This window comes from Tachypleus tridentatus, chromosome 13, assembly GCF_004210375.1.
Source record: "Tachypleus tridentatus isolate NWPU-2018 chromosome 13, ASM421037v1, whole genome shotgun sequence".
In the NCBI taxonomy this organism is placed as follows: Eukaryota; Metazoa; Arthropoda; class Merostomata; order Xiphosura; family Limulidae; genus Tachypleus; species Tachypleus tridentatus.
In genome coordinates, this window is record NC_134837.1 from 23,825,156 (window position 1) to 23,847,712 (window position 22,557).

Sequence of the window (22,557 nt, forward strand, 5' to 3'; positions counted from 1 at the left end):
TATTCAACTTGTATCTGTTATAATAGATTTACTAATTCACACAATATGAAAGATTTTCTACCACCTGAATAGTTTGTTCTTTCAGATCTCCTAGATTACCAAATTCACTAACCCTAAGTATCCTTACCTACGTCTTCTCATACAAAAAGGTTCAGAACAAACACAATATAACACAAACTAATTACCAAGAATGAAAGATCGTCTAAAGAAACAATAAACAACAAGCAAATATATCCCCCCAGTGACATGGTAAGTTTGAGTTAATCCATCAATTTAACACGTTTCATAGATTTAAATGAACGTTAATTGTGTTGACCACTTGGTTTTGCACAGAACAAAATCTCTGAGCTACTTACCTGACCACCATAAAAACTACTAAGAATTTCAGCCCTGCTTAGAGCTGGCTGACAATAACATACAGTAAATCTACAATTTTATTCTTTAAGTTATGTCACATTTTGAAATATGAATGTTAGTTGATTAAATCCTAACAGTTGAGTTTAGAATATCCTATTTGTGAAATAAAATTTGGCATCAGTGTTATTATTGTCTACTTTCCCATCATTTCAAAAGAGAATATTGAGCTTTATCTGCGTGCTCATCTTTCAGACGCGGCGCGGCAAGCCGCCACCATAAACGAGAAACAGACGAACGCTCGGACAGACACTTTGTTTTGCATTATATATAAAATCTCTGTTTTTTTATTTGTTCTCTACGTTTTAAATCTTTATATTAGAATTTTTTTTATTTTTTTTGTTTTCCGGTATGATAATTTCCCCTAAACGCATTCTCAGAAATCATGCACTGCTGCTTAGTCAAGTTTTATTTCCTTCATGTTAACCACTTTTTTGGAGGATTAGCTTTATTAATTACTGTTCAAACCACTTGCTTGATATCATATAACCCTTTCAACGCAGAGTTCTTAAAATACTCTTTCAAATAAAAGGAAAGTTATGTGAAGTTAGTTTGTTTTAAAATTCACACAAAGTTACACGAGAGCTATCTGTGCTATCCGTCCCTAATTTAGTAGTGGTAGACAGCTGATCATCACCACCCACCGTCAACTCTTGAGTACTATTTTACCAACAAATAGTAGGATTGAGCGAAATGTTATAACGTCCCCATGGTTGAAAGGGCGAGCATGTTTCGTGGGACGGGGATTCAAACCCTACTTTCAGAGTACTAGTCATGCGCCTAAACCACCTCGCCATGCCGGACCAAAAGTTAGGTGAGAAACACAATCTTAGATAAGTTAATTTCTGAGTGATACCAAGGTCTGAAGAAATAAAACCTGTAACTTAAAAGTGACAGACACTTTTTTTCCTTTTAATGTGTAAACGCCTCGTTTTCAGCTGACATATTTTGATATTTATAGGGTTTAAGGCTTCTAATCATTTTTAAAATTTTTTCTTCACATATTATAAAAAATTGTAAAGTTACAAAACATTATTTCATAAATACGGTTCAGAACAAACTGTTTAATAAATTTTACTTAAATTCTGAACTAAAGAGCCAGGTGTCATACGAGAAATAGAGATAGCAGTCAGAGTGTTAAAAGTGAACACAATACTAGTAGGCACAAGTAAAGCATCAACTTATGAGGTGTAGAAATAAATCAAAACAGAAAATGATATTCAAGCACATTACCTTACAAATATTACAGGTGATTCTAACAAATATTCCATCAGTAGAATCTGTTAGATATACAAGTACATTATCTTACAGATATTACAGGTGATTCTAACAAATATTCCATCACTACCAGTCGACCTTCATTTGTTGACTAAAGTTTTACATAAAGAACATTTCACAGCAGTCAATCCAAATGCTGATCAGGTCTATGTGCATTCATTCGAAAAACGCCAAAATGAGATGCAAGACATCAGTGCAGTTTAGCTGTACGCATATACTAACTGAAACAGGTTATGAAAATACTGATATAGCTGTTGTTTAGTTTATCATTCTACTCGAAAATACTCTATTTGTTTAGAAAACAGTATTGTAACATGTGTTGACTTATCTATAACCTACAAGAAGGGTTAAAAAGCTACGAAAATATTAGCTTAGTTGATGTTAACTTACCTCTCTCAGAAGAACACATTTGCAGGCTAAAACAACATTGGATTACTCATCTGCTATTACTTTATTACTTTGAAAAACAGTTTAGAAGGGTAAATAACCCGTGTACTCAAAAGCATGCAAAAATAAGCCACTAAATGTTTTCTTGTCATTCACATGGGGTACATCTATAAAGGTTAAGAGGAAACTACCCTTTCTTGAAGTATCGTCTTAAAAACCGAACGATTATGGGAATGTTAATGTAATCAACTTTAACTTATCTATTAAAAGAAGAAATCAGTTAACAATGAACGTGTATGATAAAGCTGATTTTGACTGTGCCAGGATGAATGCTTAAATAGTTTAAGAAGTCATTAACCAATGTGATGTTAATGCACCTACTTGCTCATAAAATTAAGTAACCAAATTACAGTTTTAGAAGCCAAACATCCACTATTCACTATATCATAAATATATTTCAACTTTTAAGAACATGGAATATTGTGCTAGAACTTTGCTAGTAAAGCTGTTATCATAGGCGGCACAAAAATCGATACTGTGGACGTCAGTGTTAACATTACTGTGATAAAATGAAGAAAGTTAAAGTTGATGGCGCTAGTATCGCGTACGACGAGACTTGCTGTGCTGAAAACAGAAATGATTGCAAGTGTGCAAGCAAATTGTGGAGGGTGATACCCATACCGCTTCATTGAAAATCAGTTTGGCACATCCATCGCTGTGGCATAGACTCGACAGTATGGTATTGAGACATTGAGAACTAAACATGATTTATTGGTAGAAGATTATTGTAACTAATATATATGAGCCCTAATATTGTTAGAGTGATTTGGAATACAGTGGTTGGGCTTGTCAAAGAAGATAAACGAAATTTCTTCTTCTTCCAACTAGTTTTGATCAATATTAGAGTACTGGATCGGCCAGTAGAGTGAAAGTACAGCAATGAACACTGTTCACACCAGTGTTAAGGTAAACCATGGAAGTTATTCATCTATGAAGAAAAACTGCAGACAAAGTTCTTGAAACGTGAAAATAACGGACACCCAGAATATTACCTCTAGCAGTTTGCCTTGACAGAGAAACCTAGTGCAATCAATTGTCTTTATCTCTTAACTATATCATCTGTGCAGGAAATGGTAAAACAAGGCTGTCATCAAATATATTACACGATTTCAAATACAAGGTCTACGGTTTGAGCTATAAACACCACTGAAAATGTGCTTTAATGTTAACATTTGAAATGAAAAATGTGTAAAGTGGTTGTTGGCTCGCATATTACTTTTTTTTTCACTATCCTTCCCATGCATGGTTGAACATAATCGAATTATGTCCGTTTAGAATTTTCGAACAAAGCTGTATAAAGATTAGCTGTGCACAGGTAACTAGAGGGAAAAGCTAGTCAATAGCACCTAGTGCCAGCATGTGGGAATACTCGTGCCTGTCAAATATTGGGATTTTTCCATCATTCTTACAGCACATTCACGGCTCCAAAGTGTTAAGTAAAATTCTGCAACAATAGGAGGCTAATCCAGAATCCCCAGTTCATGTTCGAGCACGCTAGCCTATAGGCAATGCCCAGTCTTGATCGATACCTAACCAATGTTACGTGAATTATTCCATTAGGATACAATCTGGCATTTATATAGTGCGTTCAATCATGTTTTCCTTCACTTTGTTACCAGTAATTAATGGTAATTTTTTTTCCCTTGTGTAAACATTATTCACTCTCGACTTCCACTGCTGATAGATTGGTTGCATTCACTAATCGAATATTTAAGCAACAATATTTCATAAGTAACATAATTTAAATAAATGTGTTTTACTAAAGATAATAAGAATGGTGACGTTTCAAAATTCTTCCATCATCAATTCAGATTAAGAACCGGTTGAACTTTGAACATAAGACATTTCATGAGAATGTTTGTTTGTTTGGAAATTTCGCACAAAGCTACTCGAGGGCTATCTGTGCTAGCCGTCCCTAATTTAGCAGTGTAAGACTAGAGGGAAGGCAGCTAGTCATCACCACCCACCGCCAACTCTTGGGCTACTCTTTTACCAACGAATAGTGGGATTGACCGTCACATTATACACCCCCACGGCTGGAAGGGCGAGCATGTTTAGCGCGACGCGGGCGCGAACCCGCGACCCTCGGATTACGAGTCGCACGCCTTACGCGCTAGGCCATGCCGGGCCTCATGAGAATGTCTTATCTAAAGAATGATTGATTCGTGGTAATGAAACCTCACTGGTTTATTGAGTCGTTTTGTTTTTCGTTGCTCAATCATGTAGTTCTGCATCTGATGTGACAGTCAACACCACCCACCGCCAACTCTTGGACTACTATTGTATCAACAAATAGTGTGATTGAACGTCACGTTGTAACTCCCCCCACGTGCATGTTTGATGTGAAGGGGATTCGAGCCTGCGATGACGAGTCGAGCCCTCACCACCTGGCCATGCTGATCCAGAAGATATTGCTTACTGAGATGGGTTTATTGTATTGAAATGTTTACATACTGTATAGTAATCCCTGTACGCTGAATGTAATAAAAATATCCACTTTTTCCATCAAGTACAGATTTTTCACAAAATATCATATGTATTTTTTTATTGAAATCATATCACACTTTATTAAGCTTAAAAGGTTGACAACCACTAGTTATAAATTTCTCTGGACCAATTGCGATGTGAGAGTTTCTATCGATTGTTCTAGAATCCAGGAGAAACACGCAACAAGTAAATAAATGGCTAACAAGCCGCATGACGTACAATTTCTAGATAGTATTTATTTCTGCACGCATTTTGACAAAATTCTTTTCTTTTTGATATTATTTATTTGTTGCTATGGTTTGTTTGTTTGTTTTGGAATTTCGCACGAAGTTACTCGAGGGCTATCTGTGCTAGCCGTCCCTAATTTAGCAGTGTAAGACTAGAGGGAAGGCAGCTAGTCATCACCACCCACCGCCAACTCTTGGGCTACTCTTTTACCAACGAATAGTGGGATTGACCGTCACATTATAACGCCCCACGGCTGGGAGGGCGAGCATGTTTATGCGACTCGGGCGCGAACCCGCGACCCTCAGATTACGAAGCGCACGCCTTAACGCGCTAGGCCATGCCAGGCCGTAGTTGCTATGGCAATAACAGATTTTGTAAATGACCCACACGTGTAACATTTGTGGTAAATATGTTGTAAATTTTATTTAAATAAGAGTCGGCGGTGGTTTTTCACTACTAAATTAGGGACAGCTAGCCCTTGTTTAGCTTTGCTCGAATTTCAAAACAAATCACAAGCAATTTCTCTATTTGTCTATCTCAGCTAGCTCCATATACAAAGCAGTTTTACACTGCATAATATCAAAAAAAATTCTTAACTTCAAAATGCGATCAATGTTCACCGCTGTGTGGACACTAAGCAAGAAGTATAACTTCTACTGGACTCTCCTAGTACCCCAGCTCTTTAGCTCATACCCTGCCTGTTTCTATCTATAGCTTTGAACTGGGTCCAACTTTTTAGTTTTGATCCAACTTGTTACTATCTATAACTCCGGAATTAGTCTAGCTCTGTATCTCGTATCCTAAGAGTTTCTATTTATTACTCCAGAGTCGGTCTAGCTCTGTAGCTTGTACCCTGCACGTTTCTATCCATATCTCCGGAGTTGGTTTATCTCTGTAGCTTGTACCCTGCATGTTTCTATCCATATCTCCGGAGTCGGTCCAGCTCTGTAGCTCGTACCCTGCGTGTTTCTATCTATAACTCCGGAGTTGATCCAGCTCTGTAGCTAGTACCCTACATGTTTCTTTGTATAACTCCGGAGTTAGTCTAACTCTGTAGCTCGTACCCTGTGTATTTCTATCTATAACTTCGGAGTTGATTTAGCTCTGTAGCTCGTACCCTGCATGTTTCTATCTATAACTCCGGAGTTGATCTAGCTCTGTAGCTCGTACCCTGCATGTTTCTATCTATAACTCCGGAGTTGATCTAGCTCTGTAGCTCGTACCCTGCATGTTTCTATCTATAACTCCGGAGTTGGTTTAGCTCTGTAGCTAGTACCCTACATGTTTCTTTGTATAACTCCGGAGTTGGTCTAGCTCTGTACCTCGTACCCTGCGTGTTTCTATCCAAATCGTTGGCTTGTGTATTTGGTTTAAATTGTTTCTTTTATACTTACCTAGATTTGAATCCAGCAGAAGCATCAGGCTTCACTCTTTTCTTTTCATAAAAAAAGATTATACCACACAGAATGGACACTTCAAGACAGATCCCTAGGAAAGGCCACAATGCTGCCAGTTTGTCTGCAAGTAAAACAAATAAAGTTACAAGTAACCAACTGCATTGTTGAACCAAATGGAAGTAATTATACAAACACGAAAATCGTTTTAAAAGAGAAAATCAAAGAGTTTGAAGAACTGTAAAATAATTAATATTGGACATTAGAAATTTTTGTAAACTGATATAAGTTCTAAAACTTACCTTTACATTTTTTTATTTTGAATAAAATATACAGAAAGAAAACAAATGGCCAAAAATCCTAGAAAAAAACTTATTTTCTTAGCCATTGAAAAATAATTTGTCACCAGAGAACAGACCATAAATACACAAGTTTTATGAACAAGAAATTCTGATGTGTAGTGTTTTTATCCAGACCATAAATACACAAGTTTTATGAACAAGAAATTCTGATGTGTAGTGTTTTTATCCAGACCAGAAATACAAAAGTTTTATGAACAAGAAATTTGATGTGTAGTGTTTTATCCAGACCATAAATACACAAGTTTTATGAACAAGAAATTCTGATGTGTAGTGTTTTTATCCAGACCATAAATACACAAGTTTTATGAACAAGAAATTCTGATGTGTAGTGTTTTTATCCAGACCAGAAATACACAAGTTTTATGAACAAGAAATTCTGATGTGTAGTGTTTTTATCCAGACCAGAAATACACAAGTTTTATGAACAAGAAATTCTGATATGTAGTGTTTTTATCCTCAAAAGATCAATCACTTAAAAAATCTTCCATAATGTTTTATAGTTAATAAATTGTATAATCCAGAAATAAGCTATATTAATGAGGTTTGAATTAGTGATGTTTAAGGTACTGTTCTACACTTGGGAGTTTATCATCCATCGTCGATTGCTAATTCTTATGATTAGGTTACCTTGTAATAATATTTTGCGAAGGCCAACATAGCCATTTTTTAGATATATATCTTGAAAAACTTTCAACAGACCATGCATTGTGCGTGTACTTTTGTTTCCATGACCACCTTTGAGCAGTCTAAACACAAAATGACTTTTTGGAGTTACATTAACCTGTTTAGTGCCGTAGACAAGATATCTAGTCCAAGCCGATCAGTAACACAGTGCCACGGACGTGTTAATTCGTTCACAATAATGCCTAACTTCACCGCTAGAGGTCAGCACCATACACGCATTTTACCTACTTACGAATTGTTTCACTTTCGATCCAATATGGCGTCACGAAGAAAGTTACAAAATGAAGAAGCATTAGAGTTGAATTGTAGCAGCTGAAATACTTGGCAGTCAATAGGTTAAAGGACCTGACAGGTATATAGTTGAATGTGGTTGATGTGATTCAATTCCGTTAGTCCGCTATCTATTGAAAACAGTTATGTATTGGTTTCGAGATATAGTTGGCAGTGTATGAACTTTTAGTTTGTGAGTCACCCTTCGTCAACTTCAAGCCTTTGTTTACTATCTTTTTAATGGCGCTAGCTCATCTGTCCTGCTTCTTTATCATAGCGGTTTGGTTCAAAGGGTTCTCTTTCGTAATCATAATCTTCACTTTGCGGATAAGACTACTTAAATCGAGAAATAAAAGATGGTTGTGTTGTCATAAACAAGTACGAGTTCTTTTACTTTTACGAATAATATTCAAGGTTACATTTAGTATTTAAAAACCTCGCTATATTGCTATTCCTATTCAAAACTATTAAAACGTATTCCAGACATAAATTAATACGTGGTAGCATTTGACTGTTGGATAGTTGTGAATTTGCCGTGTATTAAAAATAAAATGTTAAATATGGAGTCCTTTGTGTCTCGACTCGAATCTGTGGATACACAAGCCACGTATTAGCATACACAAGTTGTTCAAATATAATATGATTGATTGATTTATCCAGTAATTTATAAAATCTGGGTTCATCAAAATTATATATTCGGAACTGATGTAGAAAATATAAATAATATATTTTGCGTTCTCGGTTCTCACGTTTTTCTACAATATAAACAAGATCTGTAAGTATTCACTATGAAACGTTTGCAAAATATATATTTAAGATATACCGCTCTTAAATCAGCTTTACTTAGGTTGGCAAGTACAGGTTAGAATGTAATATTAAAACCCAACGATTTTGTTTCTTCAATTTTACACAAGGCTACCCTAGTAGACTAGAGGGAAAGCAGCTAATCAACACCATCCGCCGTCAATTCTCGGGCTACTTTTATCATTGAATGCTGGGAGTGACAATCACATTATAATGCACACATAGCTAAAAGTGCAAACATATCCGACGATAAATTGCATTCCCATTACTCGTGATTGGAATATCTTAACCATCAAACTAGGAAGAGCAAAGCTTAACAAATCGAATAACTAGTTTTAGTTAGCTTACCCTTAGAAGTCATGAATTTCTTAATCAAAATGATAAAAATATGATAAAAAATTGAAACGGTGATGAAATAACCATGTCTGTTTTGAATGTTTAGGTAATGTTATCAAACTTGTGTATTTCACAAAAATAACAGTTAATATTTACTATATACATAGCTAAAAACTTATTGAACGAATAAATATTTATATTTCGTAATAAGTTTATTATAAAAAGTCGTTGTTACAAGAAAAACAATTTATTTATCTTAAAAGTATAACTAAAGTGTTATAAAAGAAAAGAAAAGTTATTTGTGTGTGTTAAAAACATAATCGCTTGTAAAGAAAAACTACAGCAATATATATATGTATTGAATATACACACAGAGAGCCTTGAACACATAAATAGCATCCTAATTTTATCAAACATAAAGATATGATAAACGTGTAACTTAAATAAGCGAACAAAACCTTTTAAAGTATTATGAATAAAACAATTTAGCTCTATTAAATTTTTGATACAAGTATAGAGCAAATTACATTTATTAATCATATGGCTATAATCCCTCTCAAAATTAATAACAGCTCATTATTACTAAATGAGCAAGTAAAGTGTTAAGAAAACATCCTACCTCTAGTCAACAGAAGGTAAAGTGAAATTGAACAAAGATGTAACAATTTGCGTGCCTTAAAATCTTAATCAATAATAAAATAATAGTTTATATGCTTTAAAATAAAAGTGAGTATTGGCTTAAATCAATACATATTTCATCTTTATTGTATATATAATTTAACTGTTATCAAACTACGTGATTAACTATCAAAAATGTACCTAAAATCTATTTGACAAACAAGTGACAATTTATATTTATTTAACACATACCTACTATTATGAACATATGTTATATATCTTCCAACAAGTACAAAATATGAACTCAGTAACCCAAAATGCATTAATTTAATTCAACAAAACGGTCAAATTTCACCTAATGATTAGTGTAACAGCTTGGGTATCGTAAGTTTTCGAGATGCAAGATAGCATTGTAGAAATCAATCGAGCTGTTTGGTAGAAGTACCACATATTAGTCGACAAGTGCTCACGACTGGTTAGCAGTTCTCGTTTACTGTTTTCTGACCTGACCGTTCAGCCCAACAGGGGATTGTTTGTCTGTTTTTGAATTACGCGCAAAACTACACGAGGGCTATCTGCGCCAGCCGTCCCTAATTTAGCACTGCAAGACTACAGGGAAGGTAGCTAGTCATCACCACCCACCGCCAAATCTTAGGCTACTTTTTATTTAAGAATAGTTAGATTGACCGTCACATTATAACGCTCCCACGGCTGAAAAGGCCAGCACGTTTGGCATGACGGGGATTCAAACCCACGGCCCTCAGATTACGAGTTGAGTGCCTTAACCACCTGGCAATGTCAGAGTCGGGAAAATGGGCATATAGGTTATTATATCTATTATACATTAGTAGAAGTTATGGAAAGCCCGAAGCCTTCTGGTTGGAAACAAACAACCTTAACACAGTACCACTAGCTATTATCGAGACTGAATCATTACCAGAATTATGTATAGTTGAAAAGTTATTAATTATAAAGGATTAGTGGAAAGTATACAGCAAGTGATATGAAGCACCTTTATCTGATTGAAGATTTTTGTCATCTAAGTACAGTTAACTGCCCTTATAGATTTGTATCAAAATTTACAAGACAAGTGACAATACTGCACTAGCAAACCCATAAGTTCCGTAAAGCATAAATGCATCCAAATATGAAAAAGAGCTGTAATATATAAAGTAACAAATTTTGAAATGAGTACCTTTGATCCGAACATAAATGGTGCTCTTGACTTTGTTCACTTCATTAGAAGCTTCACAAGAATAATACGCTCGGTCATCAAATTCAACTTCTTGTATAGTCAGTATATCATTAAAGTGAATGTCACTGGACTCGAACATGATGTGACCAGCTGAGCCATTGATTAGAACATCGTCTGGAACAGAGCGTACCATAACGAACATACGAAAAAATATATAGATTGTTAACAACCATTTAACATTATTACAAGTTGGTTGATATAGTTTTCTATATCTGCATGAGAAGATTTTAAAACATTATTTTACCGCAAAATACGCTCACAATTTTTGTTACTATTTAAGACACGTAGACTTTATTGTATGATGATCTTTTCATTTCTCTGCTGAAAGTTCTACGGTACACAAATTACAAAGAACACTTTGTTAGCTTAGAGCAAAATGCATACTTATATTAAAATACTTCATTTATAATTCCATAGAACTCATGTTTTATTATAAGAGTTTGGCTCTGGTTAGAGTTCGAAATGAAATCAAACTATTATTTGCTTCACCACTAAGAAAAGCTTGAAAATGAAAGCTTATGACTTTCTATGACACGAAATATAAGTTTACAATTACAAGTACACCTTGATATATTCAATTCAAGTTTTGGTGTTTGTTTGTTTAAACACAAAGCTACAAATATTCTAGCTGTATCGTATCGCCGAGCTAATACCTTTAAGTAGATCAGACTAAAAAAACACATTCATTTCTTAACTTATTTTTTGGTATTCGAGTTTACTAAGTTTTACACTTAGAACTCCAATACAAACAATATTTAAAATATTTTAAGAAATGCTTACAACTTTTAAATATATTCATACATACCCTTTCTCCAAATAATTTTAAAATTTTAAAATACCAATTGATTGTTTTGTGTGTAAAATATAAACCTTAACAGAACCACGAGATTATTGACAATTATTGATAGGTGGAATAGGTGTGTAGTAGACAGTTTGTTTGCATTTAAGCGCGAAACTTCCCAATTAGCTGTCTGCACTGTGCTTACCACAGCTATCGAAACATTTCTATCGGTATGTGTCCTTATACTTACCCCTGAAACACTGGCTTTAGTAGGAAGTTATAAAACCAGTAATTTTTCACCTTATTATAACGTTATTTTTAGAACAATAAACAAAGTGATTTGTTTCAATATTAAGTAAACATTTAATCCAGTTGGATCTAAATCTGACTCAGAAAAGGTTTTTAAGTATCCTTCCCATAATTAATCCATTTTGGTGACATCATACTATTATTGTCAGAATGTAGTCCTTATACATGGCGTTCCACTGTAACTTATATCGACTTTGTTTTTCATCTGACCTACTAATTTGAAATATTCAAGATAGTTTAAATTTAACGTAATAAGTCCATTTAATAATATATTGAAATGCTTTATTGAAACATACAGGGCAGTTACAATAACAAGAAAATCCTATGGAGATGTACCAGATCAAAATTATTGATTAATTTTGTCATTTGGAAATACAACTATTATTATTACCATTTAATCTTCTTCCAATAACTTGACATTCACATTCAATTTTTCATTCTTTAACAAATCACCTATTAGAAGCCAACATTTGTATACGTATATATATTTTTAGAGAAAATTAATACTGATAGAGTTAAGAAAATTAAGTTAAAACAAAATCAAAAGAAAGGACTGTGTTAAAAATAGCAAATCCAAACGTCTAACTATTTACATTAGTTTGTTATAGCCCAAAACAAACCGAAACAAATAATAATTTGGCTACCAATTAGTGCCTATCTACCATAATGGCGGCTGGAGTGCTATCTTCAAGAGATAAGTTTATTTAATTTACTTACCTGCAATGGTAGTACGTTATTTTTCCTTATTATATTTTTCAATTAAATTTTGTCTTCTTTAATTTAGAGAACAGTCACCGTCCCCACTTGTCTGCATGCAGTGAAGGATGATATGAATGTGGGGCGTTATGGGTCTTAGCACCCACATCTCGGTCTCTTAATTTCTATATTTTTAATTTTACTTTCGATTGGTATTCCATTACTTTATGTTATTTCTTTATATGAGACTGGCGAATGGAAGTTAAAACTGATAGACGGTGTATCCCCACTGTAATGTGGGTCCTACTTCCTCAGTCACCTCCATAACCCTAGGGTACATTTTATACCCCATATTATAGCTTGTACCCTGGGATCCTTTAAATTAGTGCAGTGTTTTTATTTTTATTTATATTTGGTTATAACAAACTATATATATATATATATATATATATAGTAAAACTTAGGTGTTAAATGTCCTCACCTTTGTACCAAGTGATTACAGGGGGAGGTGTGCCTTTTACTTTACAGTGAAGCACAAGTTTGTCTCCTTCAACAAGGATATGAGACTTAAGGAATTCTTCAGTGAACTCTGTGCGAGCTGAGAGAAATTTCACATTACAGTTTAAAACACTGAAGTGTCCAGATTTCATAAGAAACAGCAGCTTTTAAAAATATAAATGAGAAGAGATTCGTTTGTAGTTTAAACCTTATCTTGTTTTTTACATTATGAGTATAAATTCGTATTAAAAACTACAAGAATATAAAGAGTCAACGACCTATACGTGCTCTTTAATTTAAAAAAACAATGACTTGATACGTAATCCTGACAACAAACTTCCAAGAAACGTTAATTGAATGGTATTTAATTACACGCCTGCCTTGTCACAATATTGAAGAATTGAACTGATAGTTAAATGCACAGTGATTAAAGGTTTTAGTAAACTTTAAAAAGTAGCATGTTTTTTTAAAAAACAGCCAGAATAAATTTCTATTACAAGAATGGTCAGTCTTTATTGCTATATGCAAAGAGCTTTAAAAATCGCTTGTTTGAGCACATTACACCTGCAAAAGGTCTACCAACCATAGTGGAACAAAAATGATGGATTCTTTTCGAAATTTACGCAACACTAATATCACATATATTCAGTAAAACAACAATCATTTACATGTTGTAAAGATCTACAAAAATGTAATATATATATTACAGTATTTATATTTACATTGTCAACAAATAATCAAGTATTACACTATGTCACACAAATTTTGTTTTTGGATAATATGTGTTATTTCTAAACTGCTTATGTTGTAAAAGTACAGAAAATGGCCATTATTCCCTTCAAACGTTGCTTTTGTGACCTGGATAATGAAATTTATAAATTAACCGATTCTCTATGTAAAAATTTGCACATATCCATCTACATAAGGTTTGAATAAAACAGCATATGAATCAAGATTTACATGTATTTATACTAAAGGTATACAAAAATGTTTGAAGTGAGTAGTTTTTCGAGATTTGCGACTGTAATATAAATCACTTTCACGTATCAGTCCTCAAATATAGTCACCCATAATGTTTTCGTTATAGGTTCCCAGGGCCCAAAAGCAAAGTTTAAAGAGAAAAATATGTCTTTTTCATTTACTTTTGGCATAAGCAATTAGAAAATAACACTTTCTGCCCAGGAACAAGAAAAAGTAAAATTTTGTTACATAGTGTTATTATGTACAATAAGAAAATAAAGAAATATCACAATCTTTCATTGCAGAATTGGTATATTCATATTTACATCGTCAGCACGTGGTCAACAACCGACATTCAGGATTTTTTTTATCCACATGTGGTTAAGAACCGCGAAACATGAACAGGTATAGACTAGAATATCGTTTTTACACGGTACATACACTGGTTTGTTTTAACAACACGTGGCCAGTCAGGACCAAAACATGAAGAGATATACAATAATATGTTCAGGTTTATTTTAGCAACATATGGTCAGCCATCATTAAATATCAACAGATATTCTGGTACACTTTAAAAAGATATGATCATCCACTATGAAACACGAACAGATGTATACTACTAGTGACTTCTCTCACACAACGAACAAACAAGTTTGCTTCACGAACAGATGGTCAACCACCACGAAACGTGAGCAGGTACAGACTTGAATGTCCATTTTACACAACGTATATTCAGTTTCGCTTTAAAAACAGGTGGTCAACCACCACGAAATATGAACAGGTACAGACTTGAACGTCCATTTTACACAACGTATATTCAGGTTCGCTTTAAAAAACAGGTGGTCAACCACCACGAAACATGAAGACATATGTACTAAAATGAGCAGATTTAAGCCATTGCTTACCTTTCACTTCAATAGTAGTATTCACGTTCTCATCAACAACGCAAGTATATTCTCCCACGTCGTCATCTTCAGTGTGGTGGATAACCAGGGAATTGTTTTCAGAGAAAATGTGCAAGTTATCCGAAATTATAACAGGATTTCCATTTTTCAGCCTGCGGGTAAATGAGATGAATATCGTACATAGCTTTATCTGTCATAAAATCCCCAGGGATTTGTTTTTCTTTTTAATGTGTAGATTGTGAATGCATATATAGCGTCAATGTAATGACACTTAGCGATATAACCTTGGAAACTGGTTGTGGTTTGGAACAAGAATTAGTTAAGTATTTCGAGTTTGCAGTATTGGTCTGTCACTGAATTTGAAATCCACAAGTATTAGAAATATATTGCAAATATATATTCTTATTGTGTAAAAGTATTATTGTTTGTTTTGAATTTCGTGCAAAGCTACTCGAGAGCTATCTGCGCTAGCCTTTTTTACCAACGAATAGTGGAATTGACCGTCACATTATAACGCCCCCACGGCTGAAAGGGCGAGCATGTCTGGTGCAACTGGGATTCGAACCCGCGACCCTCAGATTACGAGTCGAACGCCTTAACCCACCTGGCCATGCCGGGCCAAAAGTATTATTTAGTGTTTGTCTGGACGTATTTCATTACTTTAAGTCATAAAATCTGATCAGTCATTTATAACGTATTTCTAGAAGGTTTTTTTGTATAAAGTCTTTGTTATTCTATTGTTTTATATTATTAAACAATACTGACTATACACACTCCTAAAAAGAATGCAGTTTTCTTCATTCTTAGTCTTTATGTTCTGTGAAGTAATATAAATTAAAACAAGTGTGTTAACTTATATTATTGTTCTTATCATTGTTTTGCTAAAGGTAATTGGTTGTTTTAAGTTTGTCGTAGATAACAGAACTATAATCAGCGTTGCTGCTCCTTAGGCCTGAATTTAACAACCTGTTGAAGAGACCTACAGTATTTAAATATAGGTTGATTGACAGTGTTGTTGTGTTTATTCTGTTAGTGCCAACCTATTTATTTATAAATTCTATAAACACATAAACATCATCAAGATAAATATATATATATACACACATTAACGGTAAATACATACAGTCATGTGAAAAAGCTAAGACACCCTATGAAAGCCTGTGTATTTGTGTAACATATATTTTGGATATATAGATATTTAATCTCAATTTCAACAATACTGAGAGATTATGGGAATATGACTAAACAATTAAAACTGAAGAAAAGACTTGATGTATACATATACACACAATCATCCAATCTTAAAGCCAGCCGTTACTATTATACATTTATCAAGCTTTCTCTTGAACTAACTTAAATTTGCTGCTTGCCCTACATCTGAAGGCAATCCTTCCAAAAGCCAACCACCCTGTTAGAAACATAAAATTGTCTTAGCTGAACATCACTGTTATTTATATTTGTGTTAATATTCTTGTTATTAAGTTCAAACAAATGATGTGTAAAGACTATCAATTCCTTTTACAATCTTAAACAATCAGATCCTCTCTAACTCTTAAACATCTCATTCAGAACCTCTCTAACACTTAAACATCTCAATCAGATCATCTCTAACACTTAAACACTTCAATCAGATCCTCTCTAACTCTTAAACACTTCAATCAGATCCTTCCTAACTCTGAATTCTAGTAACCCTCCTCTGAGCGCTTTCCAACAATTCAATGTCTTTCTTAAGGGAAGGAGCTCAATACTGAACACAATATTTCAAAGTTGGTCTAACCAGTGACCTATAAAATTAAATTATAACCTCTTTAGACTTGTATTGATATTTCTTTGTATACAACTTAAAATCATTTTTGTCCTACCAATAGCAACGGTACACTGTTTGGATAGGTTTAGTGACTATATCAATTATTACCCTAAAATCCTTTTATTTCAAAACAATGTTAAGATTATTCCCATCCAGTTTATACTTATAATTCAAGTTATGATAGCCCACATGCATTATCTTGCATTTATTACAATTAAAACCCATTTGTCATTTAACTGTCCAACTCACTAAATGATCTAATTCCTTTGGTAAATCAGCAGCATCCTCTTTACAGCCAGTAACAACTAAGACCTCAATATCATCTACAAATCTACATAATTTATTGACCATTCTTTCGTCTATGTCATTAATGTACATCAAAACAAAGTTCCTAAGGCTGAGCCCTGAGGTACACCACTTGTAACATAAGTCCAGTTTGACTGAACTCCATTATAACAGCCCTCTTCCTTCTTCCATCCAACCGCTCTTCTATCCAACTTACTAACTTATCCTTCACACCTACAAATATAATTTTACAAGCCTTTTATGTAGCACCTTAGCAAATGCTTTCTGAAAATCCAGATGTATCAAGTATACACCTTAACCGTCATCTACATAAGCAGTAACCTTTCGAAGAATGTCAAGATATTTGTAATTCAAGATTTTCCCTTAATGAAACCATGTTCACTGTCCAATAAAATTCTAAACTTTGTTAAAGGAATTTGTAAAGCATCTTTTATCAGAACTTTCCAAAACGTTTCCTACAACTGATGTAAGACTAATGGGTCTATAATTACTGTGGCCATTTTTATGATCTCCCTTGAAATTCCGATCCTCTGGTGCCTGACCACTATTCAAGGATTGACGGATATAGCAGTAAGTGGTTCACATATCCAATCTTTAACTTTCTCAATCTTTAAATTTCTCAATTTTTTTATTGACGAACTCAGAATTAATACAGTCATCTTGTTCGATCTCGTTTCCATCTGCCAACTGTTCAAGGTGTAAATACACTTTCAAGGGATATATTTCTGTATATAAAATTATTAAACTATTTTTAATGAATAAAAATGTACTAAATAAATACATATAACTAAAACTCAGAGAATTTTACTACAAATTACTAATAATTATTCTTAGTTAAAAATAAGATAACTTAAGATCATGGCACTACTTTACGTAGATGAAAAACACGACAGTCACAGTAAACTTGGTATATTAGTATGGTTCAATGTCGTGTTAATTAGTGCCTCTACCATACTGGGGCCAGGAATGTAAACTTCAAGCGGTAACTTTCATCTTACCCCAAATGACAGTACCTTATTTTTTTTATTTGGTATTTGTATCCTTTTATATTTATTTTTTCTCATTCTTATTTTAACTTGGGAGAGCAGTCACCTTTCTACAACTGTCTGTTGGCAGTAAAGGGTGATATCGATGTGGGACTTGTGGGCTTGAGCACCCCCATCTTGCACTCCTAATTTCTAGTCTAATTGTGTCTATTTCTTATGAGAGATAAACGAACTGGAAGTTAATACTGATAGATGGTGTATCCCCACTGCAATGTGGGTCCTAATTCCGCAGTCACTTCCAAAAAATAGGATCATTTTATAATCACACGTTGTACCCTAGAATGTTTTTAAATATTCAGCGTATTTTGTTTAATTTTTTATTTTAATGTGTTTTGTTTTTGACTTTTAAAAATTATTGTTATAATATACATATATATATATATAAACGAAAAACACAGTACATACACACATTCATGTTAGACGCACCATACATCAGTTTACAAAAATAAAACGGTATTTAAGTATACAAAGTAATGTTCTACATTTTAAATTATGGTAGTACATGGTGTCTTCGCATATTTTTGAAACACGAGAATATAACTTTTTACCTCAAACAATAGCAGGTTAATAATTTCAGTAAAACTACAAACAGATATGTATTTTCTGGTAAACAAACTTTTTTGGTGAAAAAATGGTTACTAAAGTGACCTAATAAAATGTATCTAAATAGCAAAAAAATTAGAATGGTACCTTTTTCTGTAAAACACTTGTATAAACTCAATACATGGACAAAAAAAATGTTAATCAGTAATGACGAGAAAACCCACTTGTAGAGAAAAAATATATATGTAAACACGGCTCGTTTGGGTTGAAAAAATATTTATGTAGAGGAGCGAACAACGTTTCCACCTTCTTTAGTCATCGTCAGGTTCACAAAATGTTAAATCGATTGATTTTTTAGAGCAGAATACAAGTAGTCTTTTCACTAAGAAACAAGTAAACCTGTTAATAACTTTATAAAAGTGAAGTAGCATTTTTTTTTTACCTTCAGATGATAGGCTTATAGATAGGTTCCGATTTTTTCTATTTGTCGTTGTCGTTTTCAGTTTAAAATTTTACACTCTTAGCTCCTCCATTTTTTGACCAATGTGAGATTAAATTTGAGGCTAAATACTTTTGGCTGATGTATTTAATCATGTCTAAAGACTAACAGTTTAATTTACTCTAATTCTGCCTAAAATATTTTCAATTTGAGGGTAAGGTGGTGGAGTTCCTGATGGTTAATAAAAATGAATCGGTATACGTGCATTCCACGCTTAGTATTGTTGGCACAGAAAAATATCTCATAGATTAATTTAGTCTAATACTGCCTGATAGAATTTCAAGTGCCGCGACTATTGGGAATTCCCTTATTTATCTTAACAGTTGTTACCACTTCTCAATCGCAAATTGATCAAAATTTTGATAAAATTTCTAAAAGTAGAATGCTATCTACCTCAGTAGCTTCTAAACTCTGTCCGGTCCGAACGTGATCATCCGTTAATGAATCTTAAAATTAGAATAGTATTTATTACTTTAAAGCCACTAAATGTCATGTTTCGTAATAATGTACTCATTTAAAAAATAACATTTATAAAATAAAATTTTATAGTCTACCTTATACTAGTTATATATATAAAAAAACACTATTTCTAACTAAAATGGTTATTAAGTTGTTATATTTTGTAAATAAACAAAAGTAATTTCCATGTTGTAAAACTGTTAACCACACTATTTGGTAAGAAAGTAATACTTTGCTTGACAAATTTTGTAAATGTAGAATTATACATTTATAACAGTTGCATCACACTATTTGGTTAGAAAATGGTAGTTCAGTTAAAGACTGTTATACATGTAAAGTAATAACTTTTACCCTGTAATCTGTCTGAAAACATTATTTAGTTAATAATTACAAAATCGAATAAACCTAATATACAACGGTCTTCTAAGCTCCTACTTTGATAGAAAGTGGTAACTTGAATAAATACTTTAGTAAAAAAAGAATTATACTTTATCCCTCAAAAGTCGCTAAAAACACTAGTTGTCAGAAGTCAGACGGTTAATAATTTCTGTCAAATTGCAGTGGTAGTACCTGAAGACTATTCCAAACTTATTCGGTTGAACATTGATATGTCAGACTTGAATATTTCGAATAAATAGCTGATTTCGGTAATGTAATTCAATCTCTTCCTTTAACTTCAAGGTTTATTGCATTTGATACTTTAGATTTATTATTAATAAAAACTAAAGTCGGGGTCTCAGATCGGCTGTCTCAATCCTCTGATATCTCGATGAAATTCCCAAGATCCTCAGCATTTCCATATACAGATGTTGTTTTTTTGTTGTTTTGTTGAATTTCGCACAAAGCTACTGAGGGCTATCTGCGCTAGCCGTCCCTAATTTAATAGTGTAAGACTAGAGTGAAGGCAGCTAGTCATCACTACCCACCGCCAACTCTTGGGCTACTCTTTTACCAATGAATAGTGGGATTGACCATCACATTATAACGCCCCCACGGCTGAAAGGGCGAGCATTTTTGGCGCGACGGGGATGCGAACCCTCGACCCTCAGATTACGAGTCGCACGCCTTAACACGCTTGGCCATGCCGGGCCAAATTTGTACAAGCAAACAAAAGTTTGGCATCAAATTTTATGAGATATTGTTTAACATTATACAGTTTTAAATTCCTGAGGATAATTCAAGAATAATTGCTACTTTAGAATGTTTTATTTTGGCGTTAATTTCTTCAACTTATTAAGAAATGAGTCACTGGATTAACTATAATTTATAAATGCCTCCAGCGGTGCTCTAAGGCCTTTTTGTCCTTCTGAAAGATCTCTGTATCTTGATTCTCAGTCCATGACCATACAATATCACCATCATTTAAAATAATCAAACTTGCGGGAATATTTTGAAGTTAGGTAAGAGGGAAAAAAGCCACTTGGAGCTAAATCGGGTATGGGGTAATTAAGTAATTTGAAGCCAGTAGAGTTCAAAACGACACGCGACACGTGAGATGGGGCATCGTTCTGATGAAAGAGCACACCCTTCTTGAGCTATACTCTTCTGTTTTTTTCCTTGAATTACTGACGTAAATTGTTGATCAAGAATGTGTACTTACCTTCTATAACTGCTTTATCTCTCTACAAATAACATAACCAAATATTTTTGTCTCTAAGTCAAAGCGACGAACTCACGTTTCATCCACAGTTAAAATTCTATAAAACCACTGGAAGAAGCGTTGGCTTTCACCAACTTCAAACCATTCCTACTCAAGTGACAACATATTTAGAACCTATTTGTCACTAATCTTACCTATGCTCAAACTGTCGTTCTGAATGCTTGCTACAATACTTTTATAGATTCCAACTTCTTTAATTCATAATGGTAATTCTTCTATCATATGTAACCAACTCATCAACTTTGTGTACAGTTACTGTTTACATTGATGTCTACAGTGCCTTAAATCATCGTACCATTTTGTCACTGTTGAATATACCAAAACATATTTCCTAGTCTTGCTTCCATTTCCAAGTGAATTTCTTGCGGGGTCATTTTCCTTTGACAAACTATTTGATAAAGGAAGGAAATTCGATTTCCTTCAACGTTTAACGCCTCTCACTTATTTCCTTCAAAAATACACACTGAACTAAATAAACTCGTTAAGATATACGATATATGTTATTTACTCGCGGGCTCGGCATGGCCAAGCGTGTTAAGGCGTGCGACTCGTAATCTGAGGGTCGCGGGTTCGCATCCCGTCGCGCCAAACATGCTCGCCCTTTCAGCCGTGGGGCGTTATAATGTGACGGTCAATCCCACTATTCGTTGGTAAAGAGTAGCCCCAGAGTTGGCGGTGGGGTGGTGATGACTAGCTGCCTTCCCTCTAGTCTTACACTGCTAAATTAGGGACGGCTAGCACAGGTAGTCATCTAGTAGCTTTGTGCGAAACTCAAAACAAACAAACAAACAATTTACTCGCGAAAAGGTTAAATTTAATATTATCAAAACAAGCATACATTCCAGTTTTATTTACGATGGGCAACGAACTTTTCGGAAAACCGCCGTACGATAGTTAAATATCACCATTGTTTATATCTGGTTCCTGTGATATAGTTCATGTGGTAATTAACACGTACATCAAGGAACGGAGTCAGCAGTTTCGTAAGAAATAATGGTTCATGTAGTTATTAGTGAGTATCGGAAGAAATGGGCTCAGAGGTTTAGTGAGAAATATTACAGTAATATGCTGTTTTGTTTTAATATCTGGTACTACTGATAATGTTAAGTTGCTATAAGAACATACTTTATGTTAAAGTTACCACTTTATTCAAGCAATCGAAACATTAGTGAAGAAATGTATTTACTCGTATTTTAGAACGTTTTGTGTTTTGTTTCATGTTTTTGTGTGAAAGCACTTGTATACAGTAAAACTTATTCAAACGGATATTTTAAACATTTTAAGCCAAACTCAAAAATGAGAAATAAACCTAAAATAAATTCGATTAAATCATAGCTTACCGCCATAACTTACACTAATAATATTCGAACACTCACCAAGTGACGTTTAAAGAATTATCATCAGTTGTATTGCACATCAACTCAAGAGGTTTAGGAACCTTTAGAATCAGTCCTTGTCCTGGCAGTTCCTCATTAGTCAGTATCATGTTTTCTACAAGATGGGAAATGTTT

At 33.8% G+C, this 22,557-nt stretch overlaps 2 protein-coding genes across 5 annotated transcripts in view; both read right to left on the reverse strand.

The window, feature by feature from the left end:
* The window catches only part of LOC143239403 (protein turtle-like), a 666,407-nt gene that overhangs the window by 562,082 nt on the left and 81,768 nt on the right, over positions 1-22,557 (reverse strand). The gene's annotated exons all lie outside the window — the stretch shown is intronic.
* Positions 1,895-22,533, reverse strand: LOC143237328 (neuroplastin-like). 2 transcript variants are annotated; one of them, XM_076476450.1, is made up of 6 exons: positions 22,423-22,533; positions 14,727-14,878; positions 12,845-12,961; positions 10,518-10,691; positions 6,249-6,372; positions 1,895-1,913 (listed from the first exon to the last, which is right to left on the reverse strand). In XM_076476450.1, the coding sequence occupies exons 1-6, from the start codon at positions 22,530-22,532 to the stop codon at positions 1,910-1,912; spliced, it is 681 nt and encodes a 226-aa protein (XP_076332565.1). In that variant the 5' UTR covers position 22,533; the 3' UTR covers positions 1,895-1,909. The 2 variants fall into 2 exon arrangements, with proteins under 2 accessions (XP_076332565.1, XP_076332566.1); XM_076476451.1 differs by lacking the exon at positions 12,845-12,961.